The sequence below is a fragment of the Neurospora crassa genome, linkage group I (genome assembly GCF_000182925.2).
Source record: "Neurospora crassa OR74A linkage group I, whole genome shotgun sequence".
Classification (NCBI taxonomy): Eukaryota; Fungi; Ascomycota; class Sordariomycetes; order Sordariales; family Sordariaceae; genus Neurospora; species Neurospora crassa.
In genome coordinates this window covers 5,522,226-5,548,042 of record NC_026501.1, presented here as the reverse complement: position 1 = coordinate 5,548,042, position 25,817 = coordinate 5,522,226, and the positions used below count along the sequence as shown (strand labels likewise).

At 40.1% G+C, this 25,817-nt stretch overlaps 2 protein-coding genes across 2 annotated transcripts; both read left to right on the top strand.

The window, feature by feature from the left end:
• Positions 1-18,142: 18,142 nt before the first annotated feature.
• NCU08382 (peroxisomal half ABC transporter) lies at positions 18,143-21,500 on the top strand. Its single transcript, XM_958836.2, has 3 exons — positions 18,143-20,256; positions 20,319-20,772; positions 20,828-21,500. Exons 1-3 carry the CDS (start codon positions 18,568-18,570, stop codon positions 21,280-21,282), a joined length of 2,598 nt encoding a protein of 865 aa, XP_963929.1. The 5' UTR covers positions 18,143-18,567; the 3' UTR covers positions 21,283-21,500.
• Positions 21,501-23,287: 1,787 nt separating this feature from the next.
• Positions 23,288-24,982, top strand: NCU08383 (hypothetical protein; the record flags this gene model as incomplete). The annotated part of the gene is made up of 2 exons (XM_958837.3): positions 23,288-23,499; positions 23,986-24,982. The coding sequence occupies 2 exons, from the start codon at positions 23,288-23,290 to the stop codon at positions 24,980-24,982; spliced, it is 1,209 nt and encodes a 402-aa protein (XP_963930.3).
• Between the last annotated feature and the right edge of the window lie 835 nt (positions 24,983-25,817).

Genomic DNA, 25,817 nt, shown 5'->3' with positions numbered 1-25,817 from the left:
GGCATTGGCATGGAACAAGAAATGCGCTAACACAGTCCATCGGCTCTTTGCACCCACAAAGTACCCACAACCACCTGCAGCCGCTAAATTCGTGCAGTCCGGTCCCGCTGCTGCACGTCGTAAGGATGGAGGGTCCCGGTCGTGATGTTTGCTGCTGCCCACCTCACCCACTCTCCTTTTTCTTTTCTGTTGCACTTGATCTTGGTTTCTCGGTTTCGTCTTTCTCATCCGACACGTTCTTTCTCGGGGTCTAGAAGCCTTTGGGCTGAAGAGGGGGTTTTATTCCTCCCAAGCTGGGCCGTGGGGGGGTGGTCAACTCTCAACATGGTGGTATCTCCACAGACCTAGTATCGATACGGCATCTGAAGAAGGTAGTGAAAGTGGAAGTGCCCAGCACCACAGCACTCCGAGAACAATTTCCGTCGGTTCATATTCAAAGGAATCCAGCATGGCCCCGTCCGGCAGAGCTACCGCGCATACGCTAACCTCTGTATTGGACAACACCTTGCGTCTTCACGCTGACTTTTCTCACAAACCAAAGGCTCCGAGCTCACCTACCTATCAACGGTGCAATTGCAGTCGATAATAGCTATCTTACATACCTATATAATGCCCGGCGGAACGCGCTGACTGTCAGACATCGGTGGAACCCAATGGACTCCCGTCCCGTTCCTTGAGGCTGTCAAATGTCCCCCCAAAAGGCCCATCTCATCCATGGGCGCCTTATCTCCCATCAATGCTAGGCATAGCTAGGTTGTCAGTCAAGCAGTCCCGTCAAATTTCCGCTACATAGATACCCTGTTCACCTCCATGGCCGTGCGACTGTGTCCTCTGCTCCCCTTGCCTGGCTCCGAGCTACCACTTCGCAACGTTACTGGCAACCTGCAGCAAAGGTCAGCTTTTGTTATTGACCGCTCTGAATGTCTCGTGTGCTTGGGCCTGTTGGTGACCTTGAGCAGTTCATCGAGACCTGTTGCGTCTGTATACGCTGAGCGTTTGTCCCTCGTGTCTTTACACGCTGGAACCCCAAAGACGCTGTGGTAGAGGTTTAAATCCCTTCAATCGGTGAGAAGAGAAGAAACTTGACCCAGGTTGTCGCACGTTCAAGCCTTCCAGCAAGCAATAACAAGATTGACCTGGTTCTGGTCTCAAATCTCTCTACAGTTGCGCACTGAACTAGCCAGTGAGGCTCCTTAATAAGGATGGTAGGGGTAAAATGAAGCAGCCACGGCTGTTCCCATAGGCAAAGAGGCAGGCTCCATTCTTTTTCTCATGGGTCCAATGCCAGGGCACCGGTTTATGAGTGCATCCCCACGAGAGACACAAGTCTAACAAGGTACCGGAAATGCTTCAATGAATGAGTGGAATTCCTGCTCATATTCTGCCATTTAGACGTCGCATAGATGATCAAATCTCCACGGCCCCTGTCAGCATGTTTCAAGTAGCTCATCATCGAATAACTCCCTTCGATGTCCGTCGACGTCGACAGCCAACTCGCTGGCTCTAACGGCACTCTCCAGGGCAACCCAGCTGTCAGAGTCCACAATGGCCTCTACGGCTCCATCAACAGACAAAACCAATCCACACTCGCCCTGCAGAATGCTGGGTGCCCCTTCTGTCATCCGCATTCCTCGGCCCGGGGATGCTAGACCTCGTCCAGCCCTGAGCAGCCCCAGTTGACAGCGACCGTTCCAGAGCCAAAGGAGCCTGGGAGCTGCAACTGGGCCTCGTGATTGGCCACGTTGGCGCCCGTTACAGTGATGGGTTGGATTCGGGACCATGCGCTGTGGTGATCCGTGACCATTCACATCGGCCGCCGTATACTGTGTGCTCATCACAGTTTCGTCCACTTTAACCAGAGCTTCTTTGCACAGTAGTCGACGCTGAAGAGCGCAGAGAGCTTTTTGATGAACTCGAGCTCTTGGTGGATTGACGAGTGCGGATTGTCGGATGGCCGAATTCATACAAAGGGATACTTATCCAAAGCGCTTGCTTTTGGGGTCTTGTTGCTCACCAACTCGTTCCGTGGTCCTATCAAATTTTGAAAAAGTCAAAGCAGCCAAGGAGCCGCGAAGCCGTGTGCGCATCTTCACCTCCTTTCTGCATGCATACCTGACCTTCGTACCTGACGCGGAGAACGCGGATTGAGACCATAAGCTCTTGTGAGATCCGTCTGCGGGAATTGATACCGCCCCCGTCCAGCACTCCCAATAAGAGCCGCAACAACGCGAGCATAAGACAAGACGCAGTGCCATATGGTCCGCAAATAGGACGCTCGTACCCAAGCAAGCTGCGTGCTCCCGACCCAAGCAAGCAGTGACGGCAAGCAAGCCAGGCCAGAAAGAGAGGCCAAAACCCAAGTCCTTGGAACCGACGGTGATGTCCTATAACCGCGGGGTTGGAAGTTCCTCCACCTCTTCTCTCGAGCTTCGATCTCGGGTTCTTTGGCTCTTGCGAGGGTTGCCCTGTCTTCGCCAAAGTAACACTGAAACACTCCAGATCGAATACTAAAGCGATCTTGTTAAGTTGGACTCCCTAGCAGGTCAGGGCTGCCTAACCGTGAGTGTAAGCTGACTGTTTTGGCGCGGCCATCTCTCTGGCAAAGAAGTCCACTCAAGTGACACAAGGTCCGACAGAACAGGAGAGCCAGATTTGGAGATACTCCTCAGCCCATGGCTAATAAGATGAGCCGACGAACCTTGGACAACTCTGCCTGGACAATGGGGAACCTGGGGGAGATGGTCTGTGCTAGATACCTTCCCCAGCTTTCCCCAGGACAAGAGTGGGCCTTTGAAAGCGATGCAGCTATTCCCACACTCAATCGCCTGTACAGTCTTGGCAAGAGGTGTGTGTGCGTGCACACACACACACACACCGCACTTCTGTATTGTACAACTTCGTCAAAATTCATCATTTCACAACAATTTCTATATTAATTTAAAGCCATTTCAACGTACAAAGTAATTACAATACTAATAATTAATTAAATCTATCGCAACAATACCTCCCAAGATAATCCTTAATTTAAAATCCGCCGGCGTAAAGCAATCCTATATTTGAAGTAGCGCGCTAATAATCTACTTTAATAAGGATTAAGATTAGGAAGATCCTAATTTAATAACTCTATAACGCGCTTTATTCCGCCCTAAAAAGAAGAACCGTAAAGCCGAATAGTTTATTAAAGTTATTCTTAAGATTATTCTACCTAAAAAGAAGGCTACTCTTATTAAAACTACTATTAAAAAAACTACTATTAAAAAAGGGAAGGCTACTACACTAAAGTTAATCCCAATCCTAGTCCTAAAACTACCGTTATCCCCCCCTAAGCCTACGATACCTATTGAAATTTCTAGTAGCGAAAAGGACTTTAGCAATAACAACGAAGTTAAATAATAGCTCCCTATCCACTTTACCCCTAAGAAGCGGATTCTTAATACTTTATTTTATCTATTGGGCGATAATAATAGTAAGGTAGCCTCCCCAACTGTCACGGCACGTAGACTGGGCAAGTGGCTGGCACTGCTAATTTGACGAATGTAATAAATAATTAACTATAGGGAGTAAAAAGGAAGAAGAAGTGCTAAGTCTGGCTAGTACGACTAAATATAGGAAGGAAGTAGGTCCCGAGAAGGGATGTACCCAATTAGATAATACGGGTGGATGCAATAAGGATGCGCCCAATTAGAAGGCTCAAATAGGAGTACGGGCCACGGGAGTGGTCTTGGTAATTAATTTAGTTTAGCTATAATATTACCCCCCCTTCGGAAAAAAGATTTAGACCCAGAGTCGAAGGATAACCACCAAAAATCTATCAATCCACGTAACCATCAAAGTACTCGTAGAGCCTCAACCCAATTCTATATCCTTAGGACTAATTAATCCAAATTACAACCCTATCTAACTAATCTATCGCCGTAATGCATACGCTCCAACTTACGCTCAAAGTCTTCTAACGAATAAGAAGCACGAGAATCGTAACTTGAAATGGAATCGTTATCATTAATATTATTATTATCGTACAAAGCCGCGACCGTATTAAATTGGGCGCGAGAAGTTAAAGCTTAGGGAGCCGTAACCATAGTATTAGGAGCGGGAAGCAGAGCCTCATCGGGAGCCGCACAGGAAGCTACATAACTAAACTTAATTAAGCTCAGCGCAATTTAAATAACATCGCCATTTATAGCATCTTTATCTTTATAATAACCGCCGTTACTACTATACTTGCCGGAAAAGTAAATAGATCCAAAAACCTCCTTTAGTTTTTCAACGTAATCCACGTAAGTAGTTGGTTGGGGACGAATCTATAGAGTACGCTTACGCATTTCTTTATTGAGGGCCTAGCGGAGGAGAGAGATTTTCGCGGGCTCGAACTAGGAGTTAGCTTAAGCCTTATAAAAAAAATATTTAAATTTAGTAATAAAGATATTAAAGGTATCGTTACCCTACTGGAGGGCGTGCAAGGCGGCTTCGGTTTATTAAACTTTATTAGGGTCGTTGTAAATATAGGCCAATTAATCAAGGAGAGCTTAAGGGTCGAAGATACTATTGTCGGAGGATTGGATTAATTGTAATATAACTAAGGCTTAGATCTTTCCCTCAAGCCGGGAGTAAACGTAAAAGAATTACACTTTAGTATTACTAATAGCCTTACTATCGAGCCTAAGTTTTACCTTAATTATAGGCAACCAAATTTCAAAAGAGAAATTAATTCCGGTAAACTTATTAGTATCGGGCAACTTTACTTTAGGGGTAAGAGTCTTGCCAATAGTCTTAACTAAAAATAAGAACTTCTCGTTTAGAAGGTTGAGGTCGGCGCGCAGAGTCTAGATATCTACGTTATAGTTCTAGAGCATTTACTCAATAGTAATCTATTAGTCGGCCATAGCGAATAAGTCTCCCAATTAATAGGTTGACCGAAATGGGTTGCGCAATTAAGCTCCAAATAGTAGTAATTAGCTAAAAGAGCCGGAGAGAGTTATCGAAGTAAAGAAGAGAAAAAATAAGCGTCTTCAAGCGGAGGCAGGTTGAGCTGCTTAATATTGAAGGCGGTAAAGCGAAGAAAGTAAATATTAAATACAATCTAAGAAGATTGTAAAAGTAAAGGGTTGAAATGAACTGAGTAAATAGTATTAATAACGTAACGGCGCTAATTAAATAGTTACTAACGTAATTTAATAAGGTAGAAAAATAGAAAAATAAAAAATCCGGGTTCTAGACCGCTTTATTGGCGTAGCGAACCTTAAAATTACATATAATCCTCCACTTTTAATCGTAAACCTACTAGTATTCCAATAACGTAATCTATATAACACCTTACGTATCTCGTATTAGGGCTAACCTAGTCGGGCAGCAGGCGCTTCGTTTAATTACGTATAGAAATCGGGTTCTATCGGTCGGATAAGGGTTAATATAATATAGCCTTACTCTAGGCGGTACCGATTAGAAAGAGAGAGATTATAATCGCTAATTGGCTAAGCGCACTCAACCAATTAGAAAAGGGATAGTTAATTAAGTATTACAGTACGTAGATTGGGCAAGTGGCTAGTACTACTAATCTAACGAATGTAATAAATAATTAATTATAGGGAGTAAAAAGGAAGAAGAAGTGCTGAGTCTGGCTAGTACGACTAAATATAGGAAGGAAGTGGGTCCCGAGAAGGGATGTACCCAATTAAACAATACGGGTAGATGCGATAAGGATGCGCCCAACTAGAAGGCTCAGATAGGAGCACGGGCTACGGGAGTGGTCTTGGCAACCAGTCTGGCTCAGCTATGATACCAACTAAGTTAATTGCTTCGGTACTACCGGCCTAGCCCTGTACCGCCTATAAATTGGTTACTATAGTACTACTACTACTACGTCCTAAATACTCTAATTTAATATAGGTTTAATTTAATATAATTAGTTTATATATTATTATTAACCGTACTAAATTACTTACTATTAAAGAACGTAATTTATCTAGAAAGGTTAAAATTAAATAAAACGATAATAAATTTTATAAATAACGGTTTAAAACGATACTATTTAACGAAATTCTATATATATAATGAAGTTATATAGAAGATATTATTAGCGATAATATAGTTGTAGGAATAAAGTAGTTAATCTCTTTATACAACGTTATATATATCGCCACTACCTATAATAACTACTACGCCCGAGTTTGATACGGATCCTTTTCATGTATGTAGAGTATTGCATCAAAGATAGCAATTGAGTGTTGATGCCGGTCGTATGGAACTACCCTACCGCTCCGGTAGGGTGGGCCCAACAATAAGATAAGGAAGCGGACCCGCCCAGATGGATTATATTAATCTATCTGCGTGTAGCTCTCCCTCTCTTCTTAATTCTTCTTTCTACATCACGCTTTACATAGGAATACTATTGCTTTTATATCAATTATAGGGTTGTTCTTTAAAGCACAAGTAGTCTATATTATATAGTAGCTGCAACGATTTTAATCTAGTCACCTTTTCAAACACTCTTCTCTATCGATCAAATTATAGTAGATCGTACAGAAACCTACAATCCAATCGAATCGTAGTAGGCTGGATAGTATCGCAATAACCGAATTAAGTAAATTGTATTACTCCCCTACTTAAATAACCCTTCCCTCGCCTAGTCGAATCGTAATAGACTACAGCGATACGCACTTCCCCCCATCAAGCAGTCGAATCGTAGTAGATTGCGCAACAAACTATCACCTCGTTAATTGGCTGAATTATAGTAGGCCGAGCGATATATTACCCTACCTAACGAATTTTTAAAGTTCTTACGCAATTTACCACTTAGATTTAAGGCTCTTAAGTCGCTAAGTTATAGTAGGCGCACGCGAAACACCCTTAACGCGAAAGGTTTCCCCCTACTTTCAAACTTAGGTAGATAGTAGGTATCTCCTAATCCTTTACATCTACTTAACTTTATTTCGTATTTAAGTATTAACAACCGAAAATTAATAAATTAATAAATTATTAATTAATATAGTATTATAATAACTAACTAAGCCGCCCGATATTGGCTCCCTACCTAATTGAGCTAAGTCTAATGCTAGTACGATATTACCCTCTAAATAATCTATAATACTTTGCGATCTCCGAACCTTAGTAAAAAATATATATTTTAAATCGATTAGCGAATAATTTAATTACGAATTAAAAATAATGAATTTACCCCCTAATTAATAGATTATTAATTAACTACCTCCCGATCCTCTATTGTAAAGTTAGAACGAGAATTAATATAACCCTACTAAACTTCCTACGTTTAAGGCCCCTAAGAGAATTAGAAATAATATGGAAATAATAATATATACGTTAAATAAAATTAATAGAAATATTTACGAGTAAAATGCCTAGTATTGAAGAATCGATCGTAATACTAATTGCCTTCGAATTAAAATAGACGAAATTACTAATTGTATTAAAGATATTGAAATCGCCCTCAATAACCTTAGTAAATCTAACGATTAGAGATATTAAGATATAGGATTAAGGATAAATACTATAGAATAAAGTATTAATACTATACTTAATATAATAATAATTAAAATAGATAATCTTCTAATATATTGTACCCTAGTACTACTATTAGCCTAATTACTAAGTTACTATTCTATATAATATTCTTCGTTTTCTTCTATAACCCCGGCCTTTTAAATTTAGAATACCTAACTAAGTAGTTTTACGCTAATAGGATAAAGTTATTTAATTAAAATTGTAATTAATTTAATAAAGAATCTTAAACTACTAGCGAATGTTCTTTATCCCTGCAAGGATAAATCTTACTAACTTTCTCCCTATTATTTAAAAACTATTAATAAATAATATAATAATACTTTCCTTATTAATAGTTTAAAGGATACCGTTATTTATTACGGTAATCTATTGATTTAAGGAGGTTAGTTTTTCGGCCCTTTCTTAGGATTTTCCGATTCCCCCGAGCGAAACAATTCTAATCTAGTAATAGGATTCCCGCTAACTAAAACCTAACTAACTAAGTATAAATTACTTTAGGCGGAAGAAGGAAGCCCTAGTAGAACCTTAACCCTAATATATAGAAATCCTTTATATTTAATTATAATTAAATTAGCTATTCCTCCCTTTTAGAATAAAATTTCTATTTATAGCTTTTAAAATATTATAATTCCTTTATATCGAAGCAAATATATAATAATACTTTAGCCTAAGCCTCCTACTACCCTAATAGAACTATATAGTAGGCTATCCCTAGTAACTCTAGCCCAGCCTTTATATAAAACTTAGGTCCCAATTATAATAACTGTACAAAAGTATTATAAATCGTCGGATTAGTAGTACTTCGTTACTAAACTAGTAACGTCTCAATTACAAGCATCGTTTATCGATTTAACTACCCCTAAACCTAAATTAATAGCACCTATTACTATATTCTAAGTAATTAACGAAGGGATATTATATAATAAATTGTACAAAATTATTTAAGGTATAGAGCGCAACCCTACCTTTACAACTCTTATTCCTTAAGTAATTTAGTAATAGACCGAAGACTATTTAAATTTCTATATTCCTAGAGAATATAAATACCTCCTCTCTAATTAAAAAGTTATAATTAGATTGCTAATAAACCTGCTAACCGGCCCGCCTTCTAACCTATTGTATAAAAATATTAGAGATTTTAGTAACTCTAATAATAATAGTAATAATAACCCCAATAATAGTAACGGCCGCGGCCCGCTAAATTGCCCCTTCGATTAGGAAAGGTTGTACTAAAAATAGTCGTTAGGACTATACAGCTTTGAAGCTAGATTGAAAAGAGAAGAAATCGGCCAATTCTACCCTTATTAGGAAGATCCTAACGACCTTAGTATTATTATAAATAGCCGTAATCTAATTTATACTAATATCTTCTACTTTACGGACCAACTTCAATTATTCACCGAAGATAATTCGATTACCGACTCAATAGAACAATAGTTAAAGGTAATATTTTAAATCTTATTAAGGGGACTAACCGTTCGATAATAGAATATAGAAGTATCTTTAAATACTAAATAAGTATTATAATAAAGCTCCTTCGAAGACTTACTAAATATATTCGTTAAATAATAAACCCTAAATCCTATTATAGTTACTAAGAAGTTCGCTAAAGGAATAATTACTTTAAGGGATATTACTGTAAATAAAAATATACTATCTAACTTCGTATAGAAGTAGCTACAATACACCCGAGTAATAAATATCCTTAGTAAGGACTTAGTTAATTAGATAGGTATTATAATCCAAATTTGGTTAAAGATAGATTTATATATTTAAACCTATCTCAAACCCCCGAAGTACAACTCGCTCGGCGATTATATTAAGGAAATCGACGAAGCTAAAGCTATATTAATATCCGTAACCACTAAGTACTATCCCTATATTAAATATATTACGTACTCCTTAATTAAAAATAATAATATTAGGTTAATAATTAAACCGCCCTAGTAGGGAGGTAGGAGGGAGTACTAAGGTAATAGAAGTAGCTATAGGGATAGAAATAGAAATAATAACCGAAACTGCAATTGCAATTCGAGTAGGCGCGATATAAATTAGTATAATTCGAATCGGCGTAAATCGGACTAGCGCAATCGGAATTGGAATAAAAACTAAACTCACTATATAACCGATAAATAATCTACCGATAAAGCCTATTATATCAACAACAACGGAACTGCATCCGATTATTCTATTGTATTAAACTCGGATAACGAAATTACTTACATCGTTTGCAATACTACCCTTACTTATTACAAATATTATAATATTTTTATATTTAACCTCGAGGTACGCCAATATTAATGAAAATATAAGCCGACTAGAAGAGTTTAAGCGGAAGCAGCTAAACTCAAGCCTATACGAAATAAATACATCTACTGCAGCTTCTAAGCCTCTTTTAGGAACACTCTCTTCCAATATACTAAGTATTATACAAAAGTTAAGTAAAGTAGTATCGAAGGCATGCCATTAGATCTTTCCTATTTAGCGTAGGAAGAGGAGGAAGCGGAATTAGAATTATACGACTTCGTAGAGGCGCCTTTATTTAATAATTATAACGTTGAAAACGGCCTACTATTTAACTATACCTACTTGCATATTAAAATTAAAGTAGACCCCTAATCCCCGAATACTAAAGTATATATCAACCTTAGAGTAGGAAAATCTATAGTCGATCGCGACTTTTTATAGACCCTTAACTATATAATCGAATATAAATAGCCTCGTTACATTAAAGGTATTAGCGGTTCCTAAACAATCAATAAGTAAGCTACTTTTTATATATACCTAATTAGTATTAAGGATGGTAAACCTATACTAATAAAGATAGTTAAATCTATATAGGTAATTAATAATTTATTAGCTAGAATATTGTTAGCCAACAATTTTATAGATACTAGGCAGGGATATATCGACTATTCTACTAGAACTATTTAATTTAAATTAATAGAAAATTTTACTCTACTATTTATAGTCGACTACTAATATATCCTATACGTTCGTAAAATTACTATTTAGAAAAAAGTAACCCTACTACCCAGCTAGTAAATCTACCTCCTAATAAATTATAAACTACTACCCAAAGGAAGAAGCTTTATATTCAATAGTAAGTATCCTCTGGCGGCTAACGCAATTATCGACGCGAAAACCCCTATAGTCGTCCTTATAAAGAATAATATAAATAGTACTACTATAATTAATAAGAGGTTTAATATTGGATTAATTACTGAGAATAATGAAGGAGCCTTTTTTAAAGTATTGTAGGAGGGAGTATAGAGAATAGCTACCTTTAATTAAATTTTAATTGTTATTTACAATTATTTTAATAAAAGTAGCCGAAGAGTCCGCGATACTATTTATATACTATTAGCGGCCCTAGTTGGTAGCGAATTTAAATTTAATACCCTTACCCAAGTAGTAGTATTAAAAATAAACCCTACGTCGGCTACAAGTATCTTCTATATTAATAACCTTTTAAGGTAAAAAAAGGCCCGAAATGAAGCGACTATTAATCCTAAAGCCTTAATAGTAAATAAAAACAAGCGGAAGCTATATATCCCTAAGAAGTACTCTATATTAGGAATCCGTATAAATAGCAACGTACTTAATAAAATTATAAAGTAGGGAATCTATATATATAGGGGTTATATTAAAAAGTAATTATAGGAGTTTATAGATTTAATTTATAAATATAAAGATATGTAGGAGGAAGGTCGAGTAGTTAAAATTAAAGAAGAAGATATAATAAAGGTACTATTGGTTAAGGGTTAGTAAAATTAAAAGATTAGTATTAGGATATATCCGCTAAGTAGGAAAGACTAAGCAATCGTAGACGAAATATTTAATAAACTCTACGCCTAGGGTAAAATAAAATAATATAAGGAAGTAACCCTATTTACCTACCTAATCTTTATAGTCTAGAGAATAGTAAAAAATAAGGTAAAAGGACGCCTGGTTATTAATTTGCGAATTTTGAATAGGGTTATAGTACTAAATAATTACTTACTTCCTTTATAATTAGAGGTTATTGTATAATTGCAAAGTAAGAGATTTATTACTATTATTAATATAGTAGTTTTCTTCTACTAGTTTGGAGTTTGGCTGGACTATTGCGATCGATTAACCCTTATTAATTATTAAGGACTAGAGATACTAATTATTGTACTTATAGGATTCCGGAACTCCCCGGCGTACGTATAATAATTTATAAACCGACTCCTAATATTTTATAAAGCTTATTACTAAATATTTATTAACAATATTATTATCGCCTCAAATATATTAAAAGACTATTTAAAATACTTCGACGCTATTTTTAATTTATTTACGTCTAAAGGTATCTCTATCTCTCCTAAAAAATTGTACTTTAATTATCCGAATATTAAACTACTAGGATTTAAAGTAAATATATTAGGGTTTATAATAATTACCAAATATATAGTAGCCTTAAAAAACCTAGCCTTCCCAAACCAACTTAAAGTATTAAAATACTATATTAGGAGTTCGGAATTCCTTCGCTACCTGGTACTATACTATATATAACTTTTAGCGCTATTATAGGATTATAAGGTTGCCCTCCTTATAAAAGGAAGAGAGCTTAGTAAAATTATAACAAATAATATAAGTAAATAGGCTTATTATTACGTATCTACAAAATACAAACCTACAATAGAAGAGTGCGAATTGTTTAGAGTATTCTAAGAAGTACTTTGCAGTACCGATAACGGTAAAAAACCGAATATTCTTTATTATTATAATCCAAATAAGCAGTTCTTTTTGTAAATCGATAGCTCTATTGAGAGAGGATTCGGCGTAATAGCCTTTCATTTAAAAGACGGGTACAAGTAGCGCCCTAGTACGCAAATTCCTATAAGCTAAGTACTATTAATTATATTCTTAAATAAATATCTTACTAAAGCCGAAACCTACTACGGGCTATTTAAGTTGGAGGTTATATACTTCGTTTGGGCGGTACGTAAATTATATATAATTATTTATTCAGCTAACTAACTAGTAATTATACTTACTAACTATTTAATAATTAAGAGTATTATTAAATAAACTAATTTATATATAACGTTTACCGACTAAAGTAATAAGCGTTTAATTAATACATCAATTTACCTCTCGTAGTATAATCTCTAGATTTTTTATATTCCGGGTAAGTTCAATTTCGTACTAGACGCCCTTAGCTGCTTGCGTATAATTAGTAATAGCTTAAATCCCAATAGAGAATCCTCGTTAAATAATTTATAGAAGGATAATAAGGCCTACCCGGCTATAGAACATCCCGATTAATCTCCCTATAAATATACGCTAAGCGTTACTAAGGTAAAAATATCGGATGAATTCCGCTAGCGGTTAATTAACGAATATAAAAAGGATAAGAAATTCGTTAAAGTCTTAAAAGATCTAGAAGATTCTACTGAAGACGGAAGAGTAATTTCGCGCGCCGGCTACCTATTTGTTATTAATAACCAATTTATCTACTATAACCAATCGGATAGTTTACAAGTATTGAATATCCCCTTTAATTATATTAAAGAAGTATTAAATATTATTTACAATAAAAAATACTATTTCAATAAATAGTAAATAATATACGACCTTAAAAATTTAACTATACTTTATAAAACTAGCCTCGTTAAAAAATACTTTAAATATTATCCCAAATATTAATTAAATTAAATTAATAGAAATCTACCTAACGGAAATTATTAACCTATCCAACCCGAATACGTATATTCCCTACCTATAAACGTTATTACAATTAATTTTATTATTAGATTACCCGAAGTATTAATAGCCGACTCCCTATAGAAAATAGAAAATTATAATACCTTTAATACCTTAATAACCGTTACCAATAAAACAATTAAGTAAATACTCCTAATACTTAATTATTCATTATATACCGCCGAGGAATAAAGTAAAGTACTTACCCAATAATTTATTATAGTAGATTAGGGTATACTTAAGGGTATTATTTCGGATTGGGACTGTAAATTTATATTCGGGCTCTAAATTAGGATATAGAAAGTATAGGGTACTAAGCTACTTATAATAACCATTTACTACCCCCAAGCCGACGGATTATTAGAATATAAGAATTAAACTATTAAAATAGCTATTAAATTTTATTATTTTACCTTCTTTAATTTAAATTAATTTAAAATCTTACTAATTCTTTAATAGAATTTAAATAGCGTACTTACGCAGCCAATTAATATATCCTTATACAAGCAATTATATAGTTTTAAGCTCCTTAAACCCCTCAATACGCTTACTATAACCGAATACAATCCTAAGGTACCAGTAATTAAAGAATACTTATATTAAAACGCAATATTAGCAATAGACTTCGCCGCCGCCGACATGAAGCAACAATACGACAACTATTATTATAATATTCAATTTAAGAAGGGGGATAAAGTATTTTTATAATTATATTATAATTACTATTTACCCGGCAACCCTTCTAAGAAGTTATTATAGTAGCGATCCGGTCCGTATATAGTATTAAATAAAATTAGAAGATTAGTATACCGTTTAGACCTATTAAAGAATATAAAGATTTACCCAGTAATATCCGTTGTATATTTATTATTCGCTCTTAACGGTAAGGACGTTTTTAATTGCAACCTACCCCCTCCGGGACTAATAGAAGACTCCCAATTTAAAAACAAATACGAGGTAGAAGTTATTCTGAAGTATAAAGAGATTAAAGGAGTTGTTAAATATTTAATTAAATAGCTAGGATAGGGATATTAGTATAATTATTAAATAACAGAGAAAAGTCTAAGTAATTATTAGGAATTATTAACGATATACTAGGATCGGTATAGAGGACGCCCCGGTTAGAAGCGTAGTAGAGGACGCCCTAAGGGTTCGGGAAGAAAGAAGGTAAGATTTTAAACGGACAAATTAGATTACTAAGGATAATAGCTTTTTTAATTTGGGAGCCGGGACTTAATACGGATCCTTTTCATGTATGTAGAGTATTGCATTAAAGATAGTAATTGAGCGTTAATGCCGGTCGTATGGAATTACCCTGCCGCCCTGGTAGGGTGGGCCTAGCGATAAGATAAGGAAGCGGACCCGCCCAGATAGATTATATCAATCCATCTGCGTGCGGCTCTCCCTCTCTTCCTAATTCTTCTTTCTACATCACGCTTTACACAGGAATACTATTACTTTTACATTAATTGTAGGGTTGTTCTTTAAAGCACAAGCAGTCCATATCAGGGTTATTATATATAATAAGACTATTCCTAAGAAGGATTTTTATAATAGGTATAATAATATTAAGTATAAGACTGTTATAAAGTCGTACTTCTACTATACTAGCTAGTACTACTATTTTACTATATTATTTAAATTTCGGTTAACTAACCCGCCCGCTAGTAAAATCCTTACTACCCTATCCTCCTATAATAATATACCCTCTATTCCTACCCCCTTTTATAATTTAATTAATCCTTTTATTACTTTAACTCTATAAACGGTTAATACGCCGTTATTATAAGGGTTACAGACTCTAACCGGTACTAAGAAATTTAAATACGTTACAATAAATACTATACTAGTAGAAGTCGAGAAGAATTTAGAGGAGGACCGGTAATAAGAGGAGCGTATAGGGGTAAAGCTATACAGTACCGTATATTAGGAATTAGTATAAGTATAAGCGTACAATCTTAATTATAAATATAAGAATTACAATAAGGCTATTAAATATTAAATATACTACATTATAAATAAAAGTATAACCTATTATAACCTTAATATTAAAAATATAGGTAAGTAAGTACGCGCTATATTACTAGAGAAGGTTACAATAGTTAATCTACTATTTGAATTAGTACGAAATATACTAGGTAATAAGGTAGTAGCCGCCTCTAATACTAGTAATAGTAATAATAAACGTAAGGGAGGAGGTAATAGTCTACTAATTAATATTAATATTATTAATAATATTAATAGTAATAATAGTAATACTAATATAGAAACTATAAATAGTCTATTACAAACTATACTAAGGAAGGATAATTTTAAAGGTCTATACTAACTATACCCTCCTCCCCTATACCCGCCATACCCGCTACTATACTAGTACTTCCCTCCCTACTTTCAATATCCCTAAATTTAACTACCTTATACCGCCGGCGGCTCTATTACTAATTCGGTAATTATTAATAACTATAATTATAATATAGCAAGCGCTTTCCCCTTACTAAGTAAAATAGTAATTATTAATTTATCTATACCGTTAGAATATTTTATTACTATATTCTATAGGTACCCAACCGACTGCAAGACTCTCGTTGCTAAGTATACTAACGCTAACCCTCCTCCTATCTCTATAGCGACTATAGTATTTATTTAACTACCGGTACCGCTATTAATTGTACTACTATTAATAGCGGGCGAGGAGGATGAGGGTAAGGAGATTAGAGATTCCCTAATAGAGGCCGGAGAGTTATTTATACTATATCCGTCCGTACCCTCAATTCTCGGTCTTCGTTCGTTACTACTACCCCCCGCCCCGCTTAGTCGGCCGGCTAAAAAGATTATTACCGAATTCTTTAAAGCATTCTATAAGTATTATTATATTAAATTATTAACTAAAGTAGTACTAGTATATAGAATTTTAATTGCTTTAAAGAATAAATTCTGGAATAAAGAGGCGCTACCCAATATATTTACGCTTAGAGAGTAGCCGGTAGAGTAATTTACAAGGTTAAGGTTTAATTACAACCTCTATATAGTATTTAGGGACGGTATTAAAAATTTCTTTAAAATTAAGTATACGGTATTGGTAATATAGTTAAACTATAGTAAGTATACCTTCTAACCCCTATTACCATAATTTAATTAACTAATATATACTTTAGACCCGCGATTTAATATTATACTCGAATACAGTATTACTAGAATTTTCGCTTCTATAGCGGGTAGTACTATTACTAATAGTCCTAGCGAACAATAATAATATTACGAATTAATTTATAATGAAAGAGGGGGGTTTCTAGCATTTTGGTATTATTATATAAATAAATACAATTTCTAATACTTTTAGCACTTTTAGTATTTCTAACATTTCTAGCATTTTTAATATATAATTCAATTTAATATATATAAATCCATTTTTCCCTTCTATATTCTCTACCGCCGCCTAAATATAATACCCGTCTCTCTATATTCGACTAGCTCGTTAATATACAACTCGCCATACTCTTTATTAATATTATTAAATTAATCTATTACTAGCTTTATATTCTTAAAATAGCTACGGATCTATTATACTCTATAACCTACATCCTACGCTAATCGTTTAAGAAATATAGTAAAATCGTTGTTTAATATTTTATTATTGCCCTTGTTACAATATACCCTTTTAAATTACTATTTGAAGTTACTAAAATATACCTCAATAGGGTTAAATTCGGGAGAATACAATAGTAAATACTATAATAGAACCCCCTTCTAATTATATACGTACTAGAATTCGGTACGGGAGTGCTAATTAACATTATCTATTATTAAAATACTATTACAACCGGGAAATAAATTTATTTTAAGGAATAAATATTTTACTATCTAATCCTAAACCCCGGTTAAATCCGTTGCACTTCTAAATACTAGTATATTAAGTAGCCTATTTATTATAATAATTAAGAGGAGGTAATACCGCGTGCTGTATACGAATTTGCTTAATATTATCGCAATAGCGCTACGGGGTGCCTAGCTAGTACGACGAGCGCCGTCCCTTCAGTCTATACCAAACTCATTATAGAATACGAATATCTCTATAGTAAATAAAGAGATTTTTAATATTTATTCGGCTACTAATATAAGGGATTATTATAATACCTTTATATAAAGTCGCTTCTTCTTCTACTTCTCCTATCGAAGGTACTGCCGTACAATCTTAATTAAAATATATATATTATACTCGTTGGCTAAAAAGGCATAAATCTTATCGAAGTATAAATTGGGTTTTAATACGAGGAGGTTTATAATTTCTTTTATAATATTAATTATAATTAATAAAGTATAGGGAGTAATATAGTATACGCCGTACTTCAAGCGCCTATATAAGAAGCTTTCTAGTATTTTAGGAAGCTCGCGACGGTAAAAATACTTTACTAATATCCGATAGAATACGCTTATATTTCTATATACTCTTTATACTTATACTAGTAGTCTCAACGACGTTATTAGGATATTCGTTATTTACTAATATTATTATTATTAATACCTTTTAATAGGTATTAGGATAATATATTATATTAATAATAGTTTAAAAGACAATGTAAATATTAAAATAAATAATTGTACGACGTAGAGTATTAAAATATCGACTTTTTGCACTAGTTTTGGCCAGATTTCGATGTTAAACGATTGAGTTGAGTCGTATAAAGCGATGTCAAATGGCCAGATTTGTCAAATGCGGTGTGTGTGTGTGCACGCACACACACCTCTTGCCAAGACTGCACAGGCGATTGAGTGTGGGAATGATGACGTTCCTCATTGCTGATGGTGAACTGGCCGCCTCTCATTGGTTCATATTCAACTTCTGGCCGCGCACCTCGGAATGTTCGCAGTCCAAACACCGGACCGGGGGTCAATTCGGTGTATCGATCACATGTCACGGCTATGCTACTGTTGGCCGCCATGCTAACCATCCTTTGCCTGGACACGGCATTTGGCCAGTTTTCGATCCGTCATCATCCTGTCGACATCGTTTCGGCCTTTATAGTAGTGTAGACAAGCGTTCCCTCCAGTTCCCATCGGTCATTTGTCCCTCTACATTTAAGCCCAACCTCAACAACTCGCGATCCCCGCTGTCCACATATCGCTGGAGCGAACTTCCTTCGAGACCACACGACGCACAATCATCGCATCGTCTGTATTATCTTGCGCCCGGTCGCGCGTGATTTGTGTTCAACCGGATGCTAAGGGCAAGCGTTGGCCGTTGATCCCCGAGGATCTATCGGGACTTGATACTGCCTGAAGTGGAAGCCAGCGACGGTAGCGACGCCCATCGGCATCATGGCGGCGCAATCAACCCTACGAGGCTCCGCGGCCGAGGAGGCCATCGCGTCCTTCATCAACAAATACACTGAGCTTATTCGCTCCAAATTGAAGACGACGACCAGGACGACACGTCTTCTCGCGACCCTCGCACTTGCGACATCCATCATCTTATCTGGCGAGGGTACGCGGAGATGGTGGAGGCGCCGACGTGAGGATAGGGAGCAAGGCCGGAAGTTGGTGCGCACCAACTCATGGTTGCACAACAAGGACGGATCGAGGACTATTTACGTACCCTACAAGGACGGCACTTCCAAGGTCGTTATCCATAGTACGAAGCCGCTCACCTTTGAGGCCCATAGACGTCTGTTCCTAAATCCCCCACGGGTCTCAGGCCTCGGCGACGGTCACGTCCCTTCGGCTCAGACGAAACCCGGCCTTAACCTTGCCTTCCTCCATCAATTCCTCAGTCTAATGAGTATTATGGTGCCTCGATGGAAGAGCAAAGAGGCCGGCTTGCTTGTTAGCCACGGAATCTTCCTCATGCTCCGTACTTACCTTTCTCTAGTCGTTGCCCGCCTAGATGGTGAGATTGTGCGTGATCTGGTGGCTGGGAATGGCAAGCAGTTCCTCTTGGGTATTGTTAAGTGGTGTGGACTGGGCGGTTTTGCTTCCTATGTCAACGCTACCATCAAATACCTCGAGTCTAAGGTGTCGATTGCTTTCCGAACACGTCTTACCCGGTACATCCACGACTTGTATCTGAACGATAACCTCAACTACTACAAATTGTCGAACCTGGATGGTGGGGTCGGACAGGGAGCAGATCAGTTCATCACTCAGGATCTGACTTTGTTCTGTGCTGCTGCCGCTAACCTTTACTCCTCTCTTGGAAAGCCATTTGTCGATATTTGCGTGTTCAACTACCAACTTTACCGCTCGCTCGGCCCACTGGCTCTCACTGGTCTCCTGAGCAACTACTTCTTGACGGCCAGCATCCTGCGTCGACTCTCGCCACCTTTCGGCAAACTCAAGGCAGTGGAAGGACGGAAGGAAGGTGACTTTAGAGGACTTCATGCACGCCTAATCGCAAACGCGGAGGAAATCGCTTTCTATGGCGGCGCCGAGATGGAGAAGACGTTTCTGAACAGGGAATTCAAGTCTCTCAAGAACTGGATGGAGGGTATCTACATGCTCAAGATCAGATACAACATCCTTGAAGACTTCATCCTCAAATACAGCTGGAGCGCTTACGGCTATCTCCTCTCTTCTCTTCCTGTCTTCCTGCCAGCCTGGGGAGGTCTTGGGGGGGCAAGCGAGCAACAGGCAGAGCACGCCGAGAAGGGCGGCCGCGAACGCACCCGCATGAAGGACTTCATTACCAACAAGCGCCTCATGCTCTCGCTTGCCGATGCTGGTGGTCGTATGATGTACTCCATCAAAGATCTTTCAGAGTTGGCCGGTTACACCAGTCGCGTGTATACACTGATTTCCACTCTTCACAGAGCCCACGCGAATGCATACTACGTCAGAGGTCGCGAAAACGAACTCTACTCATTGTCAGACGTACAGGGTACCATTCAGAAGGGCTTTGACGGTGTCCGCCTGGAGAACGTGCCCATTGTTGCTCCTGCGCTGTGGCCACAGGGAGGCGAGGAGCTTCTCGAATCTCTTTCCATGGTTGTTCGGCGTGGCGAGCATCTCCTGGTACGCTTTTGTCCCGCGGTCAGATCCCAATATTGCTTTAGCTAACATATCGTGCATCACAGATATCTGGGCCTAACGGCGTGGGTAAGAGTGCGATTGCGCGAGTCATCGCTGGGCTTTGGCCAGTGTATAGGGGTCTTGTGAGTCGACCAAAAAACAACGGCGAAGATGGCATCATGTTCCTCCCACAACGGCCATACCTTAGCATCGGTACGCTCCGTGATCAGGTCATCTATCCCGACGGCGAGGCCGACATGCGCGAGAAGCGCAAGAACGAGTACGACTTGAAGCGCGCCCTGGACCAAGCCCGTCTTGGATATTTGCCTGAACGTGAAGGTGGCTGGGACACCCGCAAGGAATGGAAGGACGTTCTGAGTGGTGGTGAAAAGCAGAGGCTTGCTATTGCGCGCTTACTGTACCACGAGCCACAGTATGCCTTCATCGATGAAGGTACGAGCGCAGTTTCCAGCGATGTCGAGGGACTGCTCTACGAGACTTGCAAGGAAAAGGGAATCAGTACGTATCAAGTCCGGTATTATTAGAAGGACTCGATGCTAACCTCTATGCGCAGCTTTGATCACTATTTCTACTCGAGCTTCTCTCAAGAAGTACCACATGTACAATCTCGTTCTCGGCATGGGGGAGCGAGGCGATGAGTGGGAGCTGCAGCGCATCGGTACCGAGAGCGAGAAGATGCATGTTGAGCGCGAACTGCACGATCTTCGCGAACGTCTTGCGCAGGTCGAGAAGTGGAAGGCACGCCGTGAGGAGATCGAGAAGGAGCTCAACAAGGTATGGGTTGAGGGTGGCGAGAATCTTGCCCCGCCCCCTTATGCCGAGCAGGAGGGACAGGCCACACAGAGAGAGTCCGAACACAGTCTTGAGCAACGTTCCATTGGCGATTCCACAGTCGAGATTGTTCGCCCCGAGGAGGAAACCGATCAAACTGAGTATGAGGAGGCTACACAGGGCGAGCACACGGAGACGGAGGCGGAGTATGAGGATGCGACTGAGACGGAGAACTGAGCGAGATGGCGGGTACTGGGTGAGGTGAGGGCTAACTTCGTGTATGAATTATGACGATGCTGTTTTCGCTCCCGAGACACCAACTCGATGACCGTTGGATTTCTGGATTTTTGGCCCTTATACGAGACCTGCTTTGGAATACATATTATCAAGAACTGACGTATATATCTACCTACCCCATCATTGTTTTACCATACATACATTCGTGTTGTCTGATATTTCTCATTCTCCCATGCAGCTACATATATCTGCCTCTACGTAATCTATTCCTTCCTCCATTCCCAACTCATGGCAACGCACATCAATGGACTCGATGTGCCAGGTAATATGGTTTCTTGTTAATTTAGCCCAAGGCCGATTGTAGCCCACTGTCCAGCATCCAGAATGCAAGCCACTGCCGCCCTATGCCGCTTTTAGCAGAGCGTCCCCCCGCGATTCTCAGTTCAGCTCTAGCTAATCATTTTGGCTTGACCATATAACCTGTAGCTTCTCCCAGAGGTTGAAGTTCAACTTCAGGGGCTAGCGGCGCACCAGCAAGACCAGTAACGCCAATGATTCATGGGACCAGGAAACCGGGTTGAGCATTTCATGTGCCCCGTGGTGTCTGTGCGAACAGAACAGCGGACAGTATGGAATATTCGATAGGGTTTAGGTGAGTGTTCCACTGTGGGATAGCCAGGCATATAGTGTGTGCTGGCTGCGAATTGGCGAGGCTCGAAGAAGATTAAAGGGGAGAAAGGATATCGAAAGTCTTGCGTTGCAACCTCAGGAGTCCTGTCAATGGCAGGTACCTTACTATGTAAACAGCGAAAGAATCAAGGTAACTTGTGATTCCCAACCCTACTCCCCCTTGTCCAGATATGAGATCGGTGGGTAGACCCAGTGACGTAACAAGGACCTCTATTCTTTACCCGAAACTGATGGCGCCCGCATCGACCGACGCGAGTCCCGTCCAGGAAGAAGGATGTCACAGCTCATCTTAAACTACGCGCCACGTGGCTTTCTGTCAACTTCTAAGTACCGCTCATAACCTCGTCAATTTATATCTCAGATACTTCCTCTCCGGCCCCTTTTGATCCCTGGCCAAAGGACTAGGTTAATAGATCAGCAAGCCGGCCAGCCTTTTCCATTGATCCAGGATTCCGAGGACCAACCCCCCTCCCCCCTCTTTTCTCCTCCCAACCATTCAGCAACTCCTGGTTCTCGGTAGTAGCAGATGACAGGATTAGAGCCGTCCATGCATCAATGATCGACAATTATGTATGTGCCTTTGGAAAAAGCCGGATCATAGCTAAAGTTAGGCTGGGCAGTCAGATCAGATGCAAACAAGTTCATAAAAGGAAAGAAAGAAGAAGGGAAAGGGGAAAACGAGATCGATGAGGACGAGCGAACGGAGAGATCGGAAATTCTACATCATTAGCTGGCGGCCAGACCCGACGTGATGAAAGACGTGCCCGGAATCAATTCGTCATTATAAAACCCTACAACCAATCTTAAAATCACCCTGTACTTTCTATACCAATTCCGATTTGTGACGCCCTCACGAGAATGGGCAAACACGAGGTTCAGCCCGCTAGATACTTATCGATACGATAGTCACACCTCTAGGTACACTTACGATACCCTTCTCGGATACATAAGAAGAAAAGAATGGCGATGGTGAAGAGGAGCTAGCAGCTCGCACCTCACTTTTCGATGTACCATACTTCCAAAGGAGCTTTCTTCATAGCTCTCTTTAGTTCTTCCTATAGCATTCTGAAGCTACCCTGGCGCCAACTTACACACCAATTTAACCTGCATGCTATTGAAAAAACTTGCTGGGACAGCAGCTCGGCGACCAGCGGAAGTAACACATAAGGTAGTTCTGCCTCATACGCCTCGACCCTCGCAAGAGGGTATATATTGCGAGCTTAATGACAGGGAAACACCGCGAATCAGAACGACATAAACAGGAACAACCAAATCAGCATAAAAAAGAGAAAGGAAAAGGTCCCATAAAGCAGGAATGGCCCCCAAGAGCCGCCGCTCAGTCCACTCCTCCACACCCATTCCCATGCCCGTCATCGCGGAGGACGAGAACGCAGCGGATCCGCGGCATGAAGCAACAACGAACCCAACAATACCACCTCGATCGCCGCAACGACGGTCATCCACGCGGAGCAAGGGGGTTCTGAGCACGAACAGCAGCTTGAACGCACCCAGCACGCGACCGGCAATGTACAGATCAACCAGTGTACCACAATATGTACCGAAACGAGTACCTGCAATAAGAGCGGTAGGAGGAGAAGTGGGAAGTGTAAGGTCTATACCGCTTAATAGTACTGGGACTGTGGAGTGGGTAGTCCCGATGGGGGACAGGGATCGGGAGGGGTGGACGTCTCATGGCAGCCCGGCGCAACCAGTCAAGGGGAAGACCGAGGATAAAAGTGGGAGAGGACGGGGAGGTAAAAAAGAGGATATGGCACTGGGAAAATGGGTAAGAAGACGGGGAAGGTGGTATAAGATGGTGGTCTGGGGGATTTTGGTAATTGGTCTGATTGTGGGATTGGCGGTCGGTTTGACGGTTGGGTTAAGGAAAAGGTATATATGTCTTGCTCCCCTTCTTTAGGTGGGCTAGGTATGGATGATGCGATAGTTCATCCCTACTGGAAAAAAACAAAATTCATGTTTCGCAGAAACGCTGATACGGAAACTTTCCGCCAGACACCATTCCGCCGAGCCCGGTCCCCCATTACCCACCGACCTCTTTCCAGCCGGCTCCTACACCTTCACGGCTGCCCTAACCAACCTCTCAGCTTCCTGCGCACCCAAGCGGAATCCTGCCCTCTGGCGATGCTACCCTTATTCTCTTTACTCTCCCTCCGCAAATGAAAGCACCTCTGCTGCCTCCTTCCGCTGGATCATCCGTCCCACCACCACCTTCGCCTACGTCATCTCCTCTTCTGACGACCCCTTCTCGCCGACCGGCATCTTCCGAGACGTCAGTCTGACCATGATCGACGCGAACCAGCCGAGCGAGCGGTTCACTTTTGGTTTTACCATGACGAAGGCGGTGGTGCCGGACCTTAGCACTACGAGCGGCAGCAGCAGCAGCAGCAGCAGTGTGTCTTCGACAGTCTCTTCGATGATCTCAATGACATCGATAACAGTTGATGTATCATTATCCTCGACTTCGGCTTCGCAGGCTGCTTCTAACGAAAGGGAAGAAGGTAATGGGACGCCTTCTGGACGTAGATGGTTAAGAACAGCAAAGAGGGCAAATGACAACACGATTTCGCGAGAAACACCAACACCAGCGCCGGCAATATGCTGGTATAATCAGACGGCCGTCCGCGGCACGATCTGGACGCGCATGAGGGCGAGTTACCCGGCTAAGATCAGCGATGTGTCGACACCACTGATAAATGCAACGAACGTGTTTGCGCCGTGGCCGTTTGCGGTTGAGTTAACGTTTGAACAGACATATGAGGAGGATGAGAGTGGTAAGGGGAAGAAGGCGCCGGATTGCAGGGATGCTGAGGGGAAGCCTGTGGTGTTTGGGAATAATGATAATATGAAGGCGGTAGGGGAGAGAGGTATGAACATCGCGGATGAAGCAGATATCTGCAGGTGTTCGTATGCGAACTATGGGCTCGACTCTATCACTAGTATTAAGTCTGGTAAACTACAAGGGCAGAGTCAGAGTCAGGGTCTGGACTAGAATCATGAAAGTAGGATTCGAGCAGTACACTACTGGGTACCGTGCTTAAAGACTGGCGAGTTACCTAGTCTAGTGCTCTGGAATCCAGCATAATGCCAGAATGGGGCTTGATAGGAGTTCCAGCGATCCGTAGGGCTGAAAGCTGATGCGGTTAGGTGAGCCCAGACATTGCCGTCTCCCCTTTTAGGAGCACCAACCTCGGGTACTCTCATGCTTATACGGCATAAGAGACAGCTTGGCAGGTGCATCGATGACTGCTGACAGCCGGTCAACAAGCAAGACGTCGTGTTGTTACTGGCCCGAGGTACTTGCTGCATCGGTAGCCAGGAACTTGGTCCCGATCTAAACCCTTTGAGAGGTAAAGAAGCGAGCATGAAGCTTTCCTGTCTGATTAGATCCCGCCGGCTAGCTCCACTGACGCGGAAGAGAAATGCTGAAAGACCGGAAGGACCCGCAAGAAAGTTAACGAACCCACAGGCTAGCTGCATCTCGTTTCAGGGTCGATTGCTTGGTGGCGCCACCGTCTGGGGTAGCAGTGGTTCATGGTTTGATGTGAGACGGATCATGTACATCAGCGTCTATGCACCCAACGCGAAGGATGCCTGAACAGTCATGTACCTCACATGTGCCTAAGTAGGTTGAACTAATTATCAATGACAAGAAACAATATATAAGGATAAAGCTGTTCAAGAAAGTCCCGGCTGGTCCCTACGGAACCTCTGGTTATAATTCACCATTGTCAGACGAATCACTTTATCATTGGACGGGAATGCCAACAACTGCCTGAGAAGACCTTGATCCGGAGCATGTCCCGTCAGCGCGTCCACATACTGTG

Excerpts from the sequence above, each read along its gene's own strand:
- NCU08382 (XM_958836.2), top strand. The coding sequence starts at position 18,568 with ATGGCGGCGCAATCAACCCTACGAGGCTCCGCGGCCGAGGAGGCCATC. Across the intron at positions 20,257-20,318 it reads GGCGTGGCGAGCATCTCCTG|ATATCTGGGCCTAACGGCGT; the intron begins GTACGCTTTTGT and ends CGTGCATCACAG. Across the intron at positions 20,773-20,827 it reads TTGCAAGGAAAAGGGAATCA|CTTTGATCACTATTTCTACT; the intron begins GTACGTATCAAG and ends CTCTATGCGCAG.